This window comes from Xenopus laevis, chromosome 3L, assembly GCF_017654675.1.
Source record: "Xenopus laevis strain J_2021 chromosome 3L, Xenopus_laevis_v10.1, whole genome shotgun sequence".
NCBI classification, from domain to species: Eukaryota; Metazoa; Chordata; class Amphibia; order Anura; family Pipidae; genus Xenopus; species Xenopus laevis.
In genome coordinates this window covers 66,754,563-66,778,615 of record NC_054375.1, presented here as the reverse complement: position 1 = coordinate 66,778,615, position 24,053 = coordinate 66,754,563, and the positions used below count along the sequence as shown (strand labels likewise).

The 24,053-nt window shown below is 37.7% G+C and overlaps 1 protein-coding gene across 1 annotated transcript; it reads right to left on the bottom strand.

Moving 5' to 3' along the window:
• Positions 1 to 316: 316 nt before the first annotated feature.
• rab21.L (RAB21, member RAS oncogene family L homeolog) lies at positions 317 to 16,595 on the bottom strand. The gene is given in 7 exon segments (NM_001089933.1): positions 317 to 1,243; positions 5,327 to 5,415; positions 5,516 to 5,570; positions 8,869 to 8,932; positions 9,758 to 9,865; positions 10,368 to 10,427; positions 16,291 to 16,595. Coding segments are annotated over 7 exon segments (666 nt in total). The 5' UTR covers positions 16,444 to 16,595; the 3' UTR covers positions 317 to 1,106.
• Between the last annotated feature and the right edge of the window lie 7,458 nt (positions 16,596 to 24,053).

Sequence of the window (24,053 nt, the reverse complement as noted above, 5' to 3'; positions counted from 1 at the left end):
AGAAAAAAAATTTCAGGGTTAAAGGAAAAATTTAGAAAATGTAAAAAAAAGTGAGAGAAGGACAAAAAATATATTAAGAGGAAAAGAAGAAGAGAGCAGGGAAAGAAGATAAAGCAGACTTAACGTTAAACCTAAAGGAAGAACAAAAGTAAACTTGGAAAAAGTGAAATGCAAGAAAAAGGAAATAGAGAACAAGGACAAAAGGGTATGATACCATCATCTGGAAAAGCAGTGTGTCCCAACTTTATGGTATAGCTCATGTATGACGCATTTTGATATATTCCACACAAAAACCACACACTCCCTTTCATTACAATGAGGGTTATCACTCTGCTATGAATGATTTATTCTAGAACGAATAACAAATACACTAGTGGTAGTAAGAAACCAGAACTTCTGGTTGTTTGCCATTTCCACAAAGTTATAAGCCTGCAGATATTAATATACTAATTACATAATGTGGAAGCAAGTATGTGTTTACATCTAGGACAATAAAAAGAAAAAAAAATACAGAAAGAAAACAAGAGACTATAGATTCAGACTCACATTATAGATCATTTCTGCACACAGAAAAGCAGATAAAATATTTAATATGTAATGTACAGTGCACATTTACGAGATGAGCCTACAGAAATGGATAAAGTATAATCAAAGTGTATAGTTAGGACTTGTGCAAACCTTGCAAATAAAAAAAATAGTATTATGGTATCTGACAATAAAAAAAAAATGGATTTTAGAAGAAATACAATTAGTTTTCAACAAAATAAAGGCCTGCAAAAGTGCATACCATCCTAACAATGTGTATAAGTTATTAAATAAGGAACCAATTTAAAAAGAATATGAATGAAGATTTAAGTAGGGCTTTTCTACATGCATATTATTCCTCATTAAAGAAAAATAAACATATGTAAAAAGGCCATTGGTAAATGCTCAGTAGAAAACACCAATTCTCTGGTCACAAACTTTGCTAGTTTAAGCACTCTGTCTTTGCTTTGTTATGGGTTTTTAAAACACTGTTGAATTCTATTATTCCAATGAAAAGAGAATATGTGACTCGGTATATGGCAATCTTCCTGATGGGGCAAATATCCACACAGTTTATGTAATTATCCAGAACAACATCCACCAGTGCTCTGTGCCTGTGGTTCATCATCAACAATTTGTACTCCTCGTCTTGAAGTTCCTGATTGGGTAGGGCCATTGCCTTTTGCCCTTTCATCAACTTGTGCTGTTTCAATCATTCCTAAGAAAGAGACACAGTACAGGTTAATCATTTTTATAGAAATGAAAATAGAAACTTGTGTAATGTATCAGTTTTTTTATTACTTATATACTTAAAAGGGGACCCGTCACCCCAAAAAAATATTCATAATCCTATTTTATCACATCAGTCAAGCAAAATGGACTTTAATTACACTATATAAATTATTTGAATCTTGTTTCCTTCAGTCTGGAAATACAAAATTATAGCAAGCAGGCAGGAGCCATTTCATGGACACTGTTATTAAGGCAAGTCTTGCATCATCTCAGAATCTTGTTTGTGCACCAGAATGGGGGACCTGATGTCCATCCCATGCACTGGCTACACAATTAAATGGTAAAGAGAAAGGGGGAATGTGGGGAGAGCAGTGACATCTTGGAAGTGCTTAATGGAAAGTAAAAGTAATTGTCTGCCCCGCCTCTATGCCCAGGGCATAGAGGAGGGGCAGACAATATTTGATTGGCAGCTGAGATGTTTAAATGAGCTTACAACAGCTATGAATGCTTTAATAAAAAATAGAAATTGGATTTCATGATTAATTTGAAAAGGAACTCACATATTTCAATTCAAAATCGGGAGTCCATATAGTTAATCAGCCAGGCCCAAGGGACTCGCCCCAGTTCAGAAAGGCATTCAACTACAAAAAGGTTTATATCAAAAACGATATAAGTCCCAAGGCCTCTTCAAATAAAAAAATATTAATTTATTGTAATTCACATTAAAACAGTAGCTAGTACATACAACCCCACATACCCCACCTTACGCGTTTCGCACCCTCCGGCGCTTAGTCATAGGTGTATCTGTCAGTAAGGGGTCAGGCACAGAATTTAAACCCAAGTAATCCCGCCCCTTTTTTATTTAAAACCAATCAAGGGTCACAGGCAGTTATCCCTGCTTCGTATTTGTTAACCCATAATGCTTTATACAGGGTGTATGTACCATTTCAGTTACATAATAGTTTAAAGTTATACATTGTATTCAAATTATTCACTAGCCACACAATCTATAAAATTAGTTATTGCACAACATTGTATTTTAGCAGTATATAAACGTTTACACATCAATTCGTTAATCTCTAACCTTGCACAAACGCCATTATTACCAAAATTATCTCGAATGTATACACTGTCATTATTGTCGCTGCATTCCATTATTAGTATTATATAATAAGTATATTCCTTTGTCTTTATAAACATTCAGGTGTAACACGTCACGTCAAATTCATAGTTAAGTCCCAATGGCAACCGCGTTCCCAAATGGAAAATCCAATAAACCTCTCTCTTTTCTAGTAGTTTCTGATGATCCCCTCCCCTTATTCCTAATCTCACCCTCTCTATCCCCTGTATGGAGAATTGATTTACATCCCCTCCGCTGCATATCGCAAAGTGCTTGGTGACATTACTTTTCTCCATCATTTTGGGGTTCTTAATTTGACTCAAATGTTCCCTCGCTCTCTCCTTCAATTTTCTACCAGTACACCCGACATATTGCTTGCAGCACTTCAAGCAAGTGATCAAGTAGATCACAAATGCAGTGTTGCAATTAATATATCCTTTGATTACAAATTCTTTTCCTGTCACTGTGGATTTAAACTTCTTAGACACTTTCATATGCGTACAGGTAACACATCTGCGACTACCACATCTGTAATTACCCACAGACATAAGTGGTCCCATATCCTGTTTCTTAAAGGGATACTGTCATGGGAAAAAATTTTTTTTCAAAATGAATCAGTTAATAGTGCTGCTCCAGCACAATTCTGCACTGAAATCCATTTCTCAAAAGAGCAAACAGAATTTTTTATATTCAATTTTGAAATCTGACATGGGGCTAGACATATTGTCAATTTCACAGCTGCCCCATGTCATGTGACTTGTGCTCTGATAAACTTCAATCACTCTTTACTGCTGTACTGCAAGTTGGAGTGATATCACCCCCTCCCTTTCCCCCCCCAGCAGCCAAACAAAAGAACAATGGGAAGGTAACCAGATAGCAGCTCCCTAACACAAGATAACAGCTGCCTGGTATATCTAAGAACAACACTCAATAGTAAAAACCCATGTCCCACTGGGACACATTCAGTTACATTGAGAAGGAAAAACAGCAGCCTGCCAGAAAGCATTTCTCTCCTGAAGTGCAGGCACAAGTCACATGACATGGGGCAGCTGGGAAATTGACAAAATGTCTAGCCCCATGTCAGATTTCAAAATTGAATATAAAAAAATCTGTTTGCTCTTTTGAAAAATGGATTTCAGTGCAGAATTCTGCTGGAGCAGCACTATTAACTGATTCATTTTGAAAAAATTTTTTTTTCCCATGACAGTATCCCTTTAAATTCCATTTTAAACAAACTAGGTGATAACATGTTCTTAAAGAACCCCAAAATGATGGAGAAAAGTAATGTCACCAAGCACTTTGCGATATGCAGCGGAGGGAATGTAAATCAATTCTCCATACAGGGGATAGAGAGGGTGAGATTAGGAATAAGGGGAGGGGATCATCAGAAACTACTAGAAAAGAGAGAGGTTTATTGGATTTTCCATTTGGGAACGCAGTTGCCATTGGGACTTAACTATGAATTTGACGTGACGTGTTACACCTGAATGTTTATAAAGACAAAGGAATATACTTATTATATAATACTAATAATGGAATGCAGCGACAATAATGACAGTGTATACATTCGAGATAATTTTGGTAATAATGGAGTTTGTGCAAGGTTAGAGATTAACGAATTGATGTGTAAACGTTTATATACTGCTAAAATACAATGTTGTGCAATAACTAATTTTATAGATTGTGTGGCTAGTGAATAATTTGAATACAATGTATAACTTTAAACTATTATGTAACTGAAATGGTACATACACCCTGTATAAAGCATTATGGGTTAACAAATACGAAGCAGGGATAACTGCCTGTGACCCTTGATTGGTTTTAAACAAAAAAGGGGCGGGATTACTTGGGTTTAAATTCTGTGCCTGACCCCTTACTGACAGATACACCTATGACTAAGCGCCGGAGGGTGCGAAACGCGTAAGGTGGGGTATGTGGGGTTGTATGTACTAGCTACTGTTTTAATGTGAATTACAATAAATTAATATTTTTTATTTGAAGAGGCCTTGGGACTTATATCGTTTTTGATATAAACCTTTTTGTAATTTGAAAAGGACTCTTATTATACAGATTTTTGTGTCTGGGTGACAGGTCCATTTTAAAAGGCAAAACCACAAAGCTAGTCTGGTCACAGGGCTTATGTGGTGTTAATCTAAAATTTCTGCCACCTCTCCATCACAGAATGCAGCAGATTTTGCACCAGTTAATAATATAATTATTTGTGAGCAATGGCACCCCCAATATGGGAAGCAGTTATGTGGACGTTGACATAAGCGTTCACATATATAGCACAAAAGAGTTCTGTGGAAAAGCAGCCTATGCTTACCGATTGCCCAAGACAGATTTAAGTACACCTTGCACCTCAGTCACAGAACAAGACACAACCAGCACAATGGTACAAGGTGCAAGGTGTAACTAGCTTCCAGATCTGGACAGCCAAAAGAAGTTCAGTGCCCAAAGCCTAAAGGCTGCTGGTGTCACATGATATTACTGTGGGTTTCCCAAAAGGCTGGGGGGGGGGATTTGAGGTCCAGAGAGAAGAAGAGACCAATGAGGCAGTCAGAACAAAGCAAAGTAAGGAGAAAAAAATGTGTATTTTCTAAAACCTTGCCTAGTTGGGATTTATTAAAGGGGGGAAAAACAGGAAAAAAATCAAAAAGTAAAAGCTTGCAAGATTGTAAAGAAACCCGTGGAACTATTCTCTAACAAGTTTTTCAGCTTCATTAAAAATATATGGTAGAAACTGGATTATATGGTTTCAGTGTATTCATAAATAAGATAGCAATAAGAAAATGTGCTTGTGTTTAGTGAGAGGGGTTTTTTGTGTGTTTTTTCCCCCTCAAAATTTAATAAAACACCATTTAAGGAAGCAATCACTATAAACCAGATTAAAATATAAATATTTGAGCTGCACAGTCAGGAAGAAAACAAATACATTTGTATACCTACTTTTACAAAGATCAAGGAATAATTCTTCTATACCCTTATTCTGTTTGGCTGAAGTATGATAGTGCTTTGCTCCGACAGATTCTGCATACCTTTAAAAAAAACAGTAGAGGAAGAAGCCAGTTTAATTTGAAGCATGTAAACGGATATGGACTGTATATCCAGATACAACCATATGCAAAAGAAACTTACTCTTCTGCTTCTTGAATGGAGACGTGTCTCTCTTTCTCCAAATCTACTTTGTTACCTATATAATAAAAATCATTTTTCAATCTCTGGCTTGGCCACAGACAAGCATAAAACTATTATGATTTTGTTCATTAGGCTTTCCTAGTAATTACAATAACAACTATTTATAACCTGAATACCTGAATACTAGAGGAGATTACAGTTGTTCATAGTGGAAAGTGACTAGAGCCAATCCCACAAGACGTTTCACCATAATTTTGTGTGATAGTTTCTGCTGTGCTTTGAAGTACACAACCCATACATTGCTTTGGAGAAAAGTAGAATGTGTGTGGTGCATACTACTAATTTTTTTTTTGCATAATAAAAGAAAAATATAATTCTAAGCAACTTTTCAAAATTCATTCATTAAAGGACCAGTAACATCAAAATTTTTTTTAAAAAAATTGGTTAGTATACATCGAGAAATAAACACCAACACGCGCTCTTCTCTGCTGGCAAGATTGTCAGCCAGCTTTTTCTTCTCCTCCAGGCACTTGTTGATGCGGCAGTACTGGTACTGGTCTATGGGGCAGTCGTGGTTGGCACAAAATAGGCGTGTGCTGGCCTATGGCATCTTTGCAGGATCAGGACGATTTCCTTCTGACTGTCCCAGCGGAGACGTTTCCTTTCCTCCCTTGTCGCTCAGAGCATGGAGACTGACACGGATTATACGGCGAACAGGACACACATTACAGCGAGGAATTGTAAATTGTAGCCCGGATCTACCATCACTTGTGCACAGGAGATAGACACACACAATTTGCTCATTAGTAACAATAAAGCGTCGGGTTGGGGGTGTGCTCCTGTCCGGTCAGTTTTTGGTATATATATATCCCTCTTATACCAACCTAGCTGGTAGCCGGAGCAAGGTCTGTAGAGTTACCCCATGTGATTTTGGATTTTTTTTTCCTGTGTGCAAGTGCTGGCAGATCCGGGATACAATTTACAATTCCTCGCATAGGGCGGCCAGGAGAGATAGCCAGGGAGGAGAAATCAACTGCTGCAGGATGGATGGTCGCCTTGTCACTTTTCTCAAGAGGACCGGAAGTGGAGTTGCAGTAAGTTATTTTTTAATAAAGGTTTGCAATTTAAAAGTTTAATTTGTGTCGGTGCTTATTTTTCTGAGTATACTAACCAATTTTTTAAACTAAAATTTTTGATGTTACTGGTCCTTTAAAGATTTTTAGAGGTTTTAAAAGTCTTTGTAAATGTAAATGCTACTGAAACCAGTATTTGTTTATCCCTGTCTCTTCTTTGGGTCATAAAAAATGTAACAACAATTCACTTCCAAGCCTTTTAATCAGCTGGCTTGCAATAATGTTAAAAGAATAGGGGCCAGAAATGCACAGAACAAAACCATCAGACATATATTCCTTGTAACAGCAATTACATCCTAAACCTTATAACCACTAAAAATGTAAATGAATGCATTTCAGAGAGTTGCCTAAAACTACATTTCTTTTACACTTCCTTCCTCTCCAAATATGATGTTGGCTATACTTAATATGGGTTGTTCCTCACTGGTTGCCTTGCTATTCTGTTTACAAAAAGTAGACCTATGCCCAAAGAGTATATTAAATATTAGCTATACCACATAATCAATATTTGCTTAATGACAACTAAAGATTTTTTCCAAGGGTTCCTTAACTTTTCGGGTGTCAGTGATAACATGATGTTGGCACACAGTCCCTGCACATTAGATACAATTATGTAGCCATGACTAGTGATAGGGGCAGTTTGATAAACTCTGTTTTCTGTCAGACAGCAGTGGCTATTTTAAACACCATGTGCCATTAACTTAATCCAGGTCCCAATAGCAGGGGAGCCAAAATACCTGAAACTGTTATGCTGCCCCACTAAATAGGCCACAGAAGCATATAGAGATACAAATTGGAGATGAATATTGATTAATTGTCCTAGATATTCTTATATATACAGATTTTATGTATTGTAGGATGTCTGATAATGCTATATTTTACATTATCTATAATCTTAATTCAGATGAAAACAGGAGCCTAAAGCCAATACTAATCCTTTTTTTGCAGCCAAGAAGAAATTTCAGGATAACTGTTAAACTACTTAAAGGGGAACTATTTTGCGAAAATAAAAATGTAATATAAGATTCATCATAAGTCTCCAAATATAATCAAATAACAATTCTGTACCATTTCTGAAATAATCCAGTTTATCTTCACTATTCCTCACTCAGCATCTGTTTCTCTTCATTCTATCTTCATGCAGGAGTTGTGTGTCAGATATTCGACAGATAGATCCAATATAATTTATAGGGGGGCACCTTTTGCCTAGAAGATGTATTAGAGCTCACACCATTAAAATCACCAGACACTGTCTCTCTACATGCAGAATTTGTGCAAAAGGCAGTTATTTTTTTAGATTTTGTTTGTACTGCAATCAGTTATTTGAGCAAGCTATTCATTCATCTGAAAAAAGCCCCCCTATAAAATATATTGGATCTAATCATAAATGAATATCTGACACCCTAATGTTTTATGCCAAAAAGCTGGTAATTATAAAATGGATAAGTCCTAATGTCCCCACACTCCAGCAGTGGATTGATCTAATAAATGCCACTTTATCCCTAATCAAGATGACCTAAAATACTTGAGGAATAGTGATGTGCGGGCCGACCCGAAACCCATGGGTCGGTTCGGGCCAACTCCTGAACAAAATCTTGTGTCGCGGGCTTCCGGTGCCGGAATTTATAGCCTGCCCCTTTTGTGACGTCACAGTGGGGCGGGTCTATAAAAAAAGAGGGCAGGAGCGGTTCAGGAGGGGGCGAGTTAGGGTCTGGTGTGGGTCAAGAAACCCGCACCCAACTATCGGGGAACTCCCGACAAGTTTGAGAGAATAAGGAACACACAGCTGGATGCCAATCCCCAGGTATTGTTATCAGATAACTAAACTCTAAATGCAAGTTGAGATATGAGTTTATTTGAGGCCTTGTGCCCTCTGATGCGATATGATAACCACTGTACCCAGTCTCTTCTGCAAATGTTAAGTACGATTGTTAATTTATTGTTACTCTTGTTTATTTGTTTTTCTCTTCTGTTTAAAAAAACTAATATCGGACACCCAACTGCTGCAAGAAGAGAGAATGAAGAGAAACAGATGCAGAGAGGGATAGTGAAGATAAACTTAATTATTTCAGAAATTATGCAGAATATTTAATTGATTGTATTTACAAAGTTTCTTATTTCAGTATATTGCAGTTTATATAAAATTATTTCCCTTTTAATGCAGCTAGTAATGTACACAATCTACCAACAAAAAGGTAAAAAATTTAATCTACAACCTACCTACTATACACAAGCAGATCTCATTCCCCAGCATTTTCCTCAGTTCCTTCACCCAGTTTTTTACCTGAAAAAATACGTATCTAATAAAGAATTTCCAAAAACATGGTGTACATATTGAATTATTTTGTTGATGAAAAAGCTTGTCTGGTTAATGGAAGAGTGTCTCTTAATATAGTTTAGAAACAATTGCAACTGCCTCATTTTACCAGAGCTACTACTCCCACTGCCTGTAATGAAGAGCAAAAATATTCTTTCGAGGAGACTATCCTGCATGCTTAATTTTCATGTTTGTGCATCCACCTACAATTAAGTTCTAGGTAAACAAACCAAATGCAAATTAAAATTGGATTGAGTGTTGACAAGAACTGCCCTTTATTTCTTTAAAGAATTACATTTTGGGTCAACCACACAATGCCATGGATGGATAATCCATGGACTGTAAAATAAATATATATGTGAACAACCTGCTACAGTACAGCACAACCACTATAGTATTTGCTTTCTTTTACATGAGCAAAATGTGTATATTATTGCCAGCTTTTACTTTGGAATTTACCTTTACATATCTATTGGCCAAATATGAAAGATGTACTCATAGCCACAAGCTTTAGAAACCACACATTTTTAAAAAGCAAACCTGCCTTTCTCTAATGAGGAGGTTTTGTAGATTGAGCTGGATAATATATGAATAAATCTAAATGGGTTGCTAAAGTATGTACATAAGTATCCAATATATTTCTTTGCCAATTCATAGTACACAATCCTCCAAAATAGGTGAATTAAAGGTTACCCCGTAGATCACCTTTTTGGGAAAGTGCACTGTTTTGTTTGCTAAATAAAAAATAATGAAAGAGCCCCAGTTGACTACAAGGACAGTACCAGACAATACCTTCTGGAATGAGTCTTCATCTGTAATATCATAAACTAATATAGCCCCATTAGAGTCTCTGTAGTAGATAGGACCAAGTGCATGGAATCTTTCTTGGCCTGCAGTATCCTATGCATGGAAAAATGAAAACAAAATAATACAATAAAAAATATATATAGTTCAGTTGATCTTCAATACTAAATTGTAAACGAATATTTGGGTAACAAAGCTTGTTTCCGCACTTTATTTGGTATACGAATTAAGTCAAAATATTCCTCTTCCCACACTGACAGACACATTAAGGAGTAATTACTGTAAAAAGAATTTACATTTATCTATTTATCATGATTTTTCTTAGAATACACTTATAACTGTATGCAGCAATCTACACAGAGTTGTTTAGGCACAATGAGTGCTACCAAGATAGCTATCTTACACTGGTGAATACTGGCTCTTAAGTGCCTGACACATGGCATAAAAACGGATTATATCCAGTTAAATACCATGACAACCCTGTGATGGGGGAATAGAAATCCCATTAAAGTGGTAAAAGGCAGGGGGTTGGAATAAGTTCCTAGCTTCTATATATAAGAAATTTTTGATGAATTTCATCAAAAAAAATAAAACATACCCAAATTGCAAGATTCACTCTTTTTCCTCCAATATTTAGCTTCTTTGTGAGAAACGATGCCTAGAATACATAAAATAACAGTTAAAATCATACATAAACCATGCCAATGTACACATATTTTTTATTTCTTAATTTGGCCAAATACTAAATCTTCCACTAGAGTTTTGGATGAATACCAAACCAACTCCAAACCTTGATTTGCACATTCAATTCTGAGAAAAAATGTTGGTTCTTAATTGTCCTGCGCTTTACAGTCATTTGACTTTAAAGGAACAGTTCAGTGTGAAAATAAAAACTGTGTAAATAGATAAGCTGTGCAAAATAAAAAATGTTTCTAATGTAATGAGTTAGCCAAAAATGTAATATATAAAGGCTGGAGTGAACAGATGTCTAATAAAACAGCCAGAATCCAACTTCCTGCTTTTCAGCTCTATAACTCTGAGTTAGTCAGCGACTTGAAGGGGGGGCCACATGGTACATTTCTGTTCAGTGAGTTTGTAATTGATCCTCAGCATTCAGCTCAGATTCAAAAGCAACAGATATGACCCATGTTGCCCTCCCTCAAGTCTCTGATTGGTCACTGCCTGGTAGCCAGTCAGTGGAAACCAAGAGAGCTGAAAAGCAGGAAGTAGTGTTCTGACTGGCATGTTATACATCAAATCACTCCAGCCTTTATACATTACATTTTTGGCTAACTAACTATATTAGAAACATTTTTTATTTTGCACAGCCTATTTACCCAGTTTTTATTTTTACACTGAACAATTCCTTTAAGGGTTTGATTTGGTGAATCCCTATTTTAAATGGTTAGCCGTTTTACAACATTCATACCATATATATTTATATATTGTATATAAATACAGACAACTACCTACAGTAGAAGCAACAGCACTTGCATGTCATTAAAAAATGTTTTTTTTGTTTTTTCTCAGAACTTATTAAATATATGCAAGAGCTGTCACTTCTGCTGTTGTGTTGGGCTACAGTTTATTGAGATATGGAAGTGTTTGTAAGTTACCAGAGCTTAATGTGCTATGGCATTAACAGAGTTTCATGAGCCCTCATTATGGAAAATGATAAAATTACTTTTGGTTTCGCACATGACTATATAGTACCACTATAGAAATCTTTGATAGTTATTATTTTCCCTCCTCTTCTAGAAGCAGGCTACCTTCTATTACAGGTATAGGACCTGTTATCCAGAATGCTAAGGAGCTGCGGTACCCATATAAAAAGAGATTTTTCCGTAATTTGGATATACATACCAAGTGTACTAACATTTAAAGATTGAAGAAAACCAATAGAAGTTTTCAATAAGGATTCATTATTTCTTATTTGGGGTCAAGTAAAATGTATGGTTTTATTACGGTATTACAGAGAGAAAGGAAATTATTTTTAAAAATTGCAATTATTTGATTCAATGGGGTATATGGGAGATTGCCTTTCTGTAATTCTGAGCTTTCTGGATAAGTGGTTTCCAGATAAGAGATCCTATACCTGTACTGCAAAAGCATGTATAACCGGTTGTTCTCTTTGATTATGTGAATAGTAAATGACCACGACAGGGATCAATGTTTTTTGCAACCAAAAATCAGCAATGCAAAATGCCTACCTTGCTTTATACATACATATATATATTTGTTTCACGGTACAGTTATATGTCCCAACAGAAGGCAATGCCAATGTAAAAACAAATATCAATTCATATTTTAATGCAAGTGAAATACACCCATTACCCAATTCAAGATCTAATTTTCCTAGTTTTAACAACTTCCTTAATTTACCATAACAAGCAGAATATTGAGCCTTGCAATGCATGACAAGATCTAGTTATAAAGCCAAATTGTTTACACCAACATCTTGTGAATGCCATATGACTTATCACGCATTCTAGAATATCCTGATCTGTGATCAATGCCAGAAAGTTTAGTACAGGTATGGGACCGGTTATCCAGAATGCTCGGGACCTGGGGTTTTCCAGATAATGGATATTTCCGTAATTTGGATCTTCATACCGTAAGTCTACGAACAAATCATGTAAACATTAAATACACCCAATAGGCCGATTCTGTTTCCGATAAGGTTTATTCATATGTTAGTTTGGATCGAGTACAAGGTACTGTTTTATTATTACAGAGAAAAAGGAAATACATTTTTAAAATTTGGATTAATTGATTATAATGGAGTCTATGGAAGAATGCCTTTCCATAATTTAGAGCTTCCTGGATAATGGGTTTCCGGATACCGGATCCAATACCTGTATGCCCATTAGGAAACAGCTGCTGATATACATTATTTTGCAATAAAGCTAATTGACTTTTCTTGCTTTCAGAATACCTATGTTTTTACAATGTCAATTTATTTATTGAGCTACTTGTTTTATGCTATGCCATGAACAGAAATTAATCACTACCTCCTACAGAGTTTATTATCTAGGCTTGTATGTGTTTTTTTTAAATATGCCACAAGATGACAACACTGGGCATGGACAAAGTTGCACTGTTCTAGAGCTCAGAATGTGGACCACTGACTTCCTAGCACTGAATTAAAAATTCTGTTACAGGTATGGGACCTGTTATTAGGGTTGCCACCTTTTCTAGAAAATAAATACCGGCCTAAGCCCCGACCAACGTCCCACCCCATGTTCTGCCCAAAGCCACACCCCCAAAGATTGCCTAGCAAAATATGATTTTTTTTTGTCAAGGTACCAAAAGCTTTCTATCTTTTTATTTGCATGTGTTGCATTCTGAAGTTCAAAGATGTAACCTTGTGAGCGACTAGGGCTTCAATATTAACGATGGGCACATTTGTCCTGGTGCAGTGACCCCTAGCAACTGCAACCGAGCAATTTTAGCTCCCACTGTTTTATTTGGTATGGGTTACTGCAGCTCTGTATATTTACCCTTTATACTAGTAAATGAGCAGAATGTGTGCACTAACAGTGATATGCAATGTGTCCCAAGCTACACCTTCCATTCTGCAACGGATTTGGTAACCAAACCGCCACCATCCGCTTCCACTCACGCTGCTATTTCGGGAGATTAGTCGCTTCTTCTTCAGGCAACTAATTTCCCAGAACTGCCTTCCTGCCAGCTAGAATGTAAATTGCCGGCAGGATTGGAGCGCTTTGTTTTCTGAAGCTGCCTCACGAGGAAACTTCGGCAACTTCGGAAAGCCGAATCGATCTGAGTGCCATCCCGCCGGCAATTTACATTTTAGCTGGCGGGAAGCCAGTTCGGGGATGTCAGTCGCCCGAAGAAGAAGCAATTTGTCGCTGGCTGACTAATCTCCCGAAATAGCACAGTGCGTCTCTGCCCTAATGCTAATACAGGTGAAAGGAGAGCACTTCAACAAGCAGATTAACTCCTAAAGTGAGGTTTATTTCAGACTAACTGACACAACATGTTTCGGGCCCAGAATGGCGTACTTGAGAAAAGTGAGCAAGTGTGCCCATCTTAGATTTTGTTAGGCATGTCAATCACACTTTACATGCTGAGCAACTGTTGAGAAGCTTATTTAGGGGTTGTCGCAAATGACAAAGCAGAGAATGAGATTTGTGTTTCATAGAAGATGGTGTTACTGTGCTGATTATTAAATTCTGATGCAAATTGCACTTGTTTCTGAGCTGTAAAGTAATGAGAATATGGTTGGATTACTAATTAGCATTATATTGTGGTAACGGACAGCAGCACCGAGCATGTCCTGAAAATCAGCAGCAAAAAAATGACGGGGAGCTACTGGGGCATCTTTGGAGGCACAGATCTTCACTGCTACAGGGTTGCGGTCACCTTGGACTGGTATATATTTATTGTTTAGCTTAAGTTCTCCTTTAACAAAAAAAAGTTGCTAGTTTCATATGATTAAACCTTTATATCTAGACACATTAAAGTGCTCATAATTCAGCAGTTTAGTGTATACAGATTGTCAAAGTGTATATTGGAACTGCAACCAAAATGACAATTATTTAGACATTATATGCCAGCAGGTATCAAATGTATCCATTAAGCAACTAGTATTTAAGCCTTATAGAGAACCATTTTAAATGGGAAATAAAAACAAAAACAAAAATAGTATTGCAACATTTTGGGTTGGAAACTACCGAGAATAAACAGTGGAAATAAAGTGTTCCAGTTTAAACAGAGATTATCTCTGGGGTTTGCAAGCTGTGGAAAAATGAACAAAGCCTGTTTTCACTCCACCACATGATAATCTGAAATACATAAGTGAAATTCAAGCCACGTCATGTGAACTGCCGGATTGCTCATGTTCTGAACAGCATGACATTTCAGCCTGCACCTTCCTGCCTCTTCATAAACGAAACTCACTATGATCTCTAAATGCAGGGGGCATGTTGTTCAACACTAGCAAGAGAACTGGAGGATCTCCTTCCTCTTGTCTGTTTGACATTCACTTCTTAATCTTTAATGTGACTTGGTACTTATTTGTATCTATTATTGTAATGACCCCTGCTTGTTCTATTAATCTACTGTTCTGCTGTACAAACCTGTGTAGCATTATATAAATAAAAATATACATGTATAATACACAAAAGCCATGAATATCTTGTAAATTATATCCTTATAAACAGTGAGTTCTGATGTCATCAGTTATAAACGGTGAGTTCTGATGTCATTTCTGTCACATGACTCACTGAAATTTGTGTATTATAATAAATAAAGTACCCCCAATTGTAAAATATGAGGATATTAGGGTTACCTCGGAGTTCCATGACCTGTATAAAAACACTCGGCCTTCGGCCTCGTGTTTTTATATGGTCATGATACTCCTCGGTAACTTATAATATCCTTATATTTTACAATAGGGGATACTTTATTCACTATATAAATCACTTAAATACACACACATGGAGCCTTGTTGTGATATAAGGTAGCATTCAGTAGCATGAAGGATTCCTTATATTACAAGGCTCCATGTGTGTATTTAAGTGACATACAAATGAAACAACATGCACATGCAATATTTAAATACGCAACCCCAGACTGTTGTTGAACTAGGTGAGATGTAGTTCAATAGAGCTGGCATGCAACAGTGGATCCCTGCTCTACAGATAGCATAGTACAGGTATAGGATCAGTTATCCAGAAAGCTCCCAATTATGGGATGACCATCTCAGACTCCATTTAAATCAAATAATTCAACATGTTTTTTTTTTTTTTTTACAATGATTTCCTTTTTCTCTGTAATAATAAAACAGTAGCTTGTACTTGATCCCAACTGAGATATAATTAACCCTTACTGACACTGAAACGGCCCTAATTGTTTTAATTAATGAATTAATAGAGGGGTTGTTCACCTTTGAGTTAACTTTTAGTATGATGTAGGGAGTGATATTCTGAGACCATTTGCAATTGCCTTTCATTTTATTTATTATTACTTGTGGTTATTTAGCTTTTTATTCAGCAGCTCTCCGGTTTGCAGTGTCAGTAATCTGGCTGCTAGGGTCCAAATTACCCTAGCAACCATGCATTGATTTGAACGAGAATTTGGATTATATTATGTGTGTATATATATATATATATATATATATATATATATATATATATATATATATATATATATATATATATATATAACACTTATAATAATACACTTGCTGCATGTACGATTTCTACTCTCTCTCTCTTTAGATGTAGATTTGTGTGTGTTCTGTACAAAGTAAACAGCAATGTGTTCTTCCTACAAGTGATAGCAGCTGCCACAGGATGAGTGAAGATGATACAACTGGAGAGTTGCATGCTACACATCACTTTACTTCTACTGCACTAGTTCCAAGCAAGCAATGATCTATTTTGTAGACGTGCAAGTATAAAAGAGTGACAGGACAGCACTGGAGCAGCAGATAAACAAGTGTGATTGACCCGTGTGTGAGCGCCTGACAAGCACGACAATGCCGCCGTCCATACCTGCAGGGTAGTGATGTGCTTGTCGTTGAACTTGTTCTCACAGTAACGCAGAACCAGCGAAGTCTTCCCCACGCAGCCCTCTCCGAGCAGCACCACCTTGAACGAGTAAGTCTTGCTGACCCCCGCACCTCCTCCTCCGCCAGCCGCCGCCATGGACACAAACGAGACACTAAGGCCACCGACACAAGGAGCCCAGGCCGCACCGAATCAATCACGCAGCACCGGGCTCGTGGCCTGGGAAAGCGGCCCTCTAGAAACAATTATCAATGGTCCTGAATATGTGACAGGCCAAAGGCTCAAGCGCTTTCTATCCGCCTTAGTCTCTAATGGCGACTTCTTCCTCTTACGTCACTCACCACCACGTGATGTTAGTGTGATGCCGAATGTTGGAGCCTGACTGACAGGAAGGCGTGATTGAAAAATCATAATCATCATGGGTGTGTTCAGTTGACGGATTTCGTAATATTAATTGGCGGGATTGGAGTTTGTTCCGCGTAGTGTTCACTGCACGGAAACACTACCAATATTGTAGTAAGGGAACGATGCAAATGATGATCTCTATTAAGTTTTTTCAACCTATGGAAGTTGCACAGGTTTTGTAGACTTCCAATATTTCACATACTGTACTAAATCCTGCCAACCCTGGTACGTTCTACACAAAGGTTTGTATTCAGATTTGGGCTCCTCCTTCCATTCAAAACCAAGGAGGATTATGTGTGGAATAAGTAATAACTCAAGTAGCACCTGCTCCTAACCAAAAAAATTCCACTGTAGGAACCTCCCCAATGTTTACTTCCTGCTCTGTATGTTACCTCTGTTTCAAAGACAGGGAATTTGGGAGAGGAAGAGTGCTTTTCCCCAGTCTGACCCGCGCCATCACAAACCCACAATGGTCGCACAAATTTCATCCTGGATTGCCCAATCCACAATACCCATAGATATTGGGTCAAATACCCAGGACTCCCTAGCCCATGGCACACTAGTGCTTCTTCCCATGGGTCAAGCAGAGACTTGGCACCAGGATTTGAAGATCCATGCACAGTCATAGGAAAGCCTGGGGCAGTAATAATAGATACACAATTCATTTACAGCAATGGGTTTCTTTAAATACAGAATCAATGTGAGTTTGACTGTTACCTTCAATCCAAATAGCAGGAAAAAACTTTTTTAGCCAATGTCCTTGTATGCACCTCCGCCGTGGATGCAATAGTAGTGTCCAAAGAATAAAGTTTACAAGAAAGAGGCAATAATGCAGGAATTAACTGCTCAGATTCAGTGTTTATTGCCACACATGTGTCGAGCCCTGTCAGGCTCTTTATAAACAGGTATGATTCAGTTTCCAGAGTTCTTCACTAGTTACAGCTGTTGGATTCTAAAGGTGTCTGTGTTACACCTCAATGCGTAATCCAAAAAAGTAGTAGTTGGATCAAAACAGCTTCAGGCAGTAATTTTAGACTGCAAAGTGTTTTATTATAGCAGTGTAAGCACACTACATGTTTCGGGCATAAACCCTTTGTCAAGTGTCAAAGGGTTATGCCCGAAACATGCTTACACTGCTATAATAAAACACTTTGCAGTTTAAAATTACTGCCTGAAGCTGTTTTGTTTCGACTACTACTGTCAGGCTCTTTGTCTTTTGTACACTTGGCAAAGAGCCTCACTAGGCTCGAACAGGGGCACTCTGCCAATGAGGTGAGTTGAGCAACTTGCCTCAGGCGGCAGCGCCAGGGGGGCGGCAAAAAGCTGCTCCTGTGCCTTTAAGAGCCGAATTTCCATTTTTTAAACCGGAAATTCGGCTTTACTAGTGCGAGAAAGCGATATTGCTCTCTCTCTGCACTAATGTTGCTGCCTCCCCCCCCGGAAAGGTAAGCGGATGGGGGGGCGGCATTACAGGAGCCGCCTCAGGCGGCTCTTTCCTGCGAAACGGCGCTAGGCTCGAAACATGTTGTGTGGCAATAAACACTGAATCTGAGCAATTAATTCCTGCAATATTGCCTTTTTGTTGTAAACTTTACATCTATGGGTCACTTTGAGTACCAATGCCTCTCATGCACACCAAAGTAAACACCCAGGCTTCATCCATTTAAAGGAAAACGCTGTCCCCTGCCAAAATCCCATCACCCCCGCTGGCCAAAAGTTAACCATTACAAAGTACCACACTGCGTAGAGGAGTTGGAGCCTATAATTTTTGCACATTTCCCTTTGGTAGGCAGAAGCATGTGCGCAGGTCTAGGACAAATGATTAACTTCCAGTGCACATGCTTGTAGTCGGCAATTGCCTTGATAAAGCCCATGAAAATGATGCAGCCAAACCGCACAGCTGCCATTCCGGTTAGTCTCTAGGGCAGTTAGAGGAATGGCTGACTTATCAGTGAGAGTGATGTGACTGGGGAAGGAGCAGGGGAGGGAATGAGCACTGGAGAAAAGAGTCAAAAATAGGAGCTTGCTGTTTCCCTTTTATCACTACAAATGTTAGGGTTACACTTATGCAACTATTGCTCCCCTTTATCATACATCCACAGAAAAAGTCAGAAGAAATGATTTTATGCATATCACATTCTATGTAGTTTAGAGTCTAGGAGGCCTCAACAAAACTAGTTTTCCAGGTGATGTTTGCCTTACAGTTTGAGTTTTTAATGCACCCACACTAACAAAAGTAAAGGAACAGATTTAATTCCTCCTCCTATGCACTCTGTCCAGCTCTAATCGGTCTTTAGGCAGTTCAGGGACCAATGTGGCCAGTAGCGCAGGAATGGCTGTATGTAAGTCCTTGACATCTTCACTGAGCCCCCTAATGCGAATATTGTTTCTGCGGGACCTATTCTCGTAGTCTTCCAGCCTCTCCAACAAATCATCATGCTGGGCAGATAGCCGGACTATAGAGGCTTCGTGTGCATTAACCTGAACAACAACTTCATCAAGTTTCGATTCAACCTGATCTGTGCGGTGGCCCAATTCTCGGATCTCCCGCGTAAGCTGCGCAGTTATATAAGCTGACATTTCCTCCAGCTCAGTGTGTAATAATGTTTTAAATTTGTGGAGGAGAGTTATGTCGCTAATATGTGGGGAGTCCTGTACTGTACACGAAGAAGCGCTTACCGGACTATCCGTTAATTCCTCCTCCTAGCAGTTACAGAGCTGGTGATTCCAGACAGGTTTTAGGGGACATATATTTAGAAACTCATCTGCACCTACTAGGGGTTGCTAGGTGTTAAAGGATAACTAAACCCCTGCAGCATGCGCAGTAGAAGCAGATTTGTGATTAGCCCTAACCTGCAGGCTTTGTGTTGGTGAAGAGACCCAAAGAAGAGGTGAATGGGCAGAAGATGGTGTTGGGAAACTCCACCACACTGCTCTGCATTTTAGGCTCAAGTTTCAAATAGAAACCTTTCTGTATAATACCTTTCTGTATAATACACTTTGCAGGGAGGGAGGCCAATGGAAGGCACTTAAGGGGGGCTTTTGTTACTATGGGAGTTTAGTTCTCCTTTAATGTATGCCTCTTTCCAAAGTCTACTGAACTTTAGCAAAGGATGAGAGGATTAGAGCAACTCTTGCTTTTTTATATATATATATATATATATATATATATATATATATATATATATATATATATATATATATAATTAACCCAGTAACCTGCAGTTCTGCTTAATTCATTATTTTCAGCGAGTCTCACCATGCATTAGTATCCCTTTAACTACTTTTAAGATGGCAAAGCTGCATCTGGTAACCCTGACTCTTCAAGGTCAAATGCTAAGTCAGCGTAGATTACATATGGACTAGAGTTTTATCTATTGCTATTAAAGGAAAACTATTCCCCCCAAAATGAATATTTAAGCAACATATAGTTTATATCATATTAAGTGACATATTAAAGAATCTTACCAAACTGGTGTATATATACACGGTATATATATTTAAATAAATTTTGCTCTTTTCCAACTTTTCCCTTAAGCTGCCATTTTGTGATGGTCTGTTTGTTGCCTCAGAGATCACCTGACCAGAAATACTGCAGCTCTAACTGTAACAGGAAAAAGTGTCGAAGCAAAAGAGAGAACTCTGTCTGTTAATTGGATCATGTGACCTAACCTGTATGGTCTGTTTGTGTGCACCATGAATCATACGATCCCAGGGGGCGGTCCTTATTTTTTTAAAATGCCAATTTTCTATTTATGATTACCCAATGGCACATACTACTAAAAAAGTATATTATTATGAAAATGGTTTATTTACCTAAAGCAGCGTTTTACATATGAGCTGTTTTATGCAATATTTGGAGCAATATTATCTGGTAAACTCCTTTAGAGTGCTTTGTGGCTCTGCAACTAGGTAACAGTCATTGCTCCTACAATAGACTGTGTGCTATTTCTGGTCTCCCTTCTCAGGTGAAAGAGGTGGTCCATAAATTGTACTTTGAACAAGAGTTCTCCATAAGGCCATAAACTGCCCAGATATGGAAAGTAATGCTGTTTTCAAGGGAAAGCAGAAGTCAGACTGGGGGGGGGGGTGGTCAGGGCCCACCGGGGCTGCCACATCAGGGCCCTCGCACGCCCAAGGGCCCCAGTCGCAGTCCTTTCCCCCAGCAAACCACCCTTTGCCCTCTCCCGTCCCCCTCGGAGCACACCTACTTCATGGAGCGAATGAGCAGGTTGTGCACTTGGGCGGACCAGGTGGGCGAAGTGGGCCAGAGGTCAGGAGCAGAGGGGGTCTAGGCCAGCGGGGCCCATCTGGCCCAGTCTGACGCTGCCTAGTTTAGAACAATATCAGAACATTATTCAATTTTACCGTCATTAAGGAGTTTCAGAATACAGTTTTGATGTTGGACGGTAAAAATACTGGAAGGCAGGAGTGCATAAAGCCTGATTTTTCAAGTTTTAGGAAAATGTTAAATTTTTTTTCTTTTTTATGCAGAAAATCCAACCCAAAACGGAGGTCATCAGGCACATTCTGGATGGTTACCCTATGATTTTCTAATTTGTTGATAGTAGCCATTCCAGCAGTCCCCTGGTTGATATTAGATTCCCTCAATAGGCAATTCTAAAAGCCCAGGGCAAGAAGACCACTTCCTCGCTATTCCATACCTCCTAACTTCCCGTTTTGGACATTCCCAGATTTTGACCGCTCAGCCTGCAGTCCTGGATTTGTTACTGAAATGTCCCGAATTTCTCTTTGATCTTTTGCACTGAACAGCCAGAAAAAGATATAACGTTTCTAACTTAATTGGCTTTTGGCAGAGAACCCAGAATAGATACTTCGATACTTTTGTTCAGTTTAAGATAAGCAGGTCTCTTGGGAGAACTTAGACTCACAGTTAAAGGGAAATTCACCATTTGCAAAGCTGTTATAAACACATTTAAAAAAAAACCCACAGAATTGTTTTCCCTCATTTTACATTGTTTTGTGGTTATATATATATATATATATATATATATATATATATATATATATATATATATTATATATATATATATATATATATAAATAAATACAAGATTCCTCTGCACTCAACCCATTATCAATATATTTAAGACAGAGACATTTTGTGCATACTGCTACTGAAAAATGCCTTACCCTTTAAACAAAACAGGGATTGTTTGTCCATATATTGCAATATATTTAAGCTGGCCAACTACGTCAAAGTCATCCCATATCTGGCCAGTCCTATGCTCAATTTTCATCTGATTCATTAAGAATTCTATGGTTTAATTATACATTTTATAAAAGGGACGAATAGGTTTTATACGTATATATATATATATATATATATAATGCATGATACAGTTCCCTGATTTTACATTTTAAAAAAATTGAAAAATGTAAAATGGGGGTTCTACTGTATTAAGGTATGATAACTAAAACATCACACATGGAACTTAACACTGTAAGAGCATGTAGATGGTAAACACATTTTCAGTTCTTAAGAAAAAAATCAATATACTAAGTTTATTATATTTTATTATACATTTTAAAATAATATTTCAGACAAGTACAATTTATTACAGACTGTACAGATAAATATTGTAAAATTATAATCTGGTGATAATTACGTGTGCGGTGTGCGTGGGGGTGTTATTTAGAAAAAAACTGTAGCTTATTATCAGTAAAAAATTAGCAATAAGCTCTGTTTTTACAATCTTAATATTATTCTATTAAATGTTTTTGGCTAAAAACCCAATAGTTACTTTGAAAAAACATATAGCAAACCTTTAAGAAAAAAAACAAAGAGTTATTACATTTAATAAGAGAGAGATCAGAGCAAAATAATGTATGTCTGTAAGTAAACTTTACATTAATGGCAACATATATAACATTATAGTGGGGAGGAATATTTACATTCCAGACCTAAGGTCAGTGCTGGACACTTACAAATACAAAACACCCTGTGACTGGTCAAACAGAAAAAAAGTCTAATCTTTTGGAGCTTTAAGAGCTGGATTTTACATACTGGCTGAGAAACAAATTTCACAATGTCAGTAATCACAGCAGAAGTAATGGGCTAGAGACTTTAAGAGACCAAGCAGAAAGTACCTCGGGAATTCTTACCAATGTCAGTTAGACCATCATAGAACATTTTTTACTTTTTTGCCTGGTGTCAAACAATGCCCATGATGAACTATTTTTTCAATGTACATTAAAATAAAACAGCTATAACTGCCCATTAAATCATTCTGTATGGGGTGCTTTATTGACCTACACAGCTGTGGAGTTACCATACTAGCTGCTTAAAAAAAAAAAAGTTATTTAAAGGACAAGTCAAGTCAAATTCCCTGGGGCATGTCAGTGTGTGGGCAGTGAATATACTCGCTTACAACAGACCAGCATTCATATTTACTCAGAAGTTCTTTGAGAGTCGTGCTGCCATCTCTGTCTATGTCCCAGTGAGCCTTTGTGCTGTCCTGTATAGCACATGAGCAATAGAGTAAAAATCTGAAAATTAACATGTGGGCTGTCTAGAACAGCAATGTAGAATGCACGGACCTCAGCAGAGATGGCCCTCAAGGCATAGTACCCCGTTCTGGTTCAATATTAATCAATAGCAAATGCAGGGTGCCGAGCACACCCCAAAACTGCAAGATACATGTTTGGTTTTTATCAAGCTTAAACTAATAACTGCCTAGTGGTGTTTGCATTGCTGCTACAAATTGCAGTGAGCAGAATACTCTGTGCCACTGTTAAGTAGAAGGGCATCAATGATCACTGTTGGTTCAACAATACTTCCAAGATTCGTATACAGTATAACAGTTGACATGCTGTAAAGTATCACTATAGCTCACCATGTTACTTAGTTCGCATACCGAATGTATTCTCACATACACAAGGAATGCAGAACTAAAATGCAAAGTGCCGATTCATCACTGTTCTTGGTTTAACACTTACTGCAAGAAGGTTTTGCTGGCGCATCTCAAAAGACAACTAGCAACATATGAAAAATGAAAGCAAAGAATGCCTTATGCATACATATCCTTGCAAAAGTATTTAGCTCCTTCAACTTTTTTATTTTACTGAATAATAATGAAAACTCCTATATTTAAGTTTTGTTCTCTGTCATATTCTTATTACAAAGCATTGAAAATGAAATATTTGCAATTCAATACTTTAGAGGCGTCTCTAAAACTAGCACACCACTTTTCGGTTAAATATGCACCACTGTACTCATGTGCTTTTGGCCTATTTGTCTAGGAAGATTTGCTCCAAGTTGATCAGGTTAGATGACACTTGTGCACCTCAAATTTCAAGTGCTATAAATGGGTTACATTCAG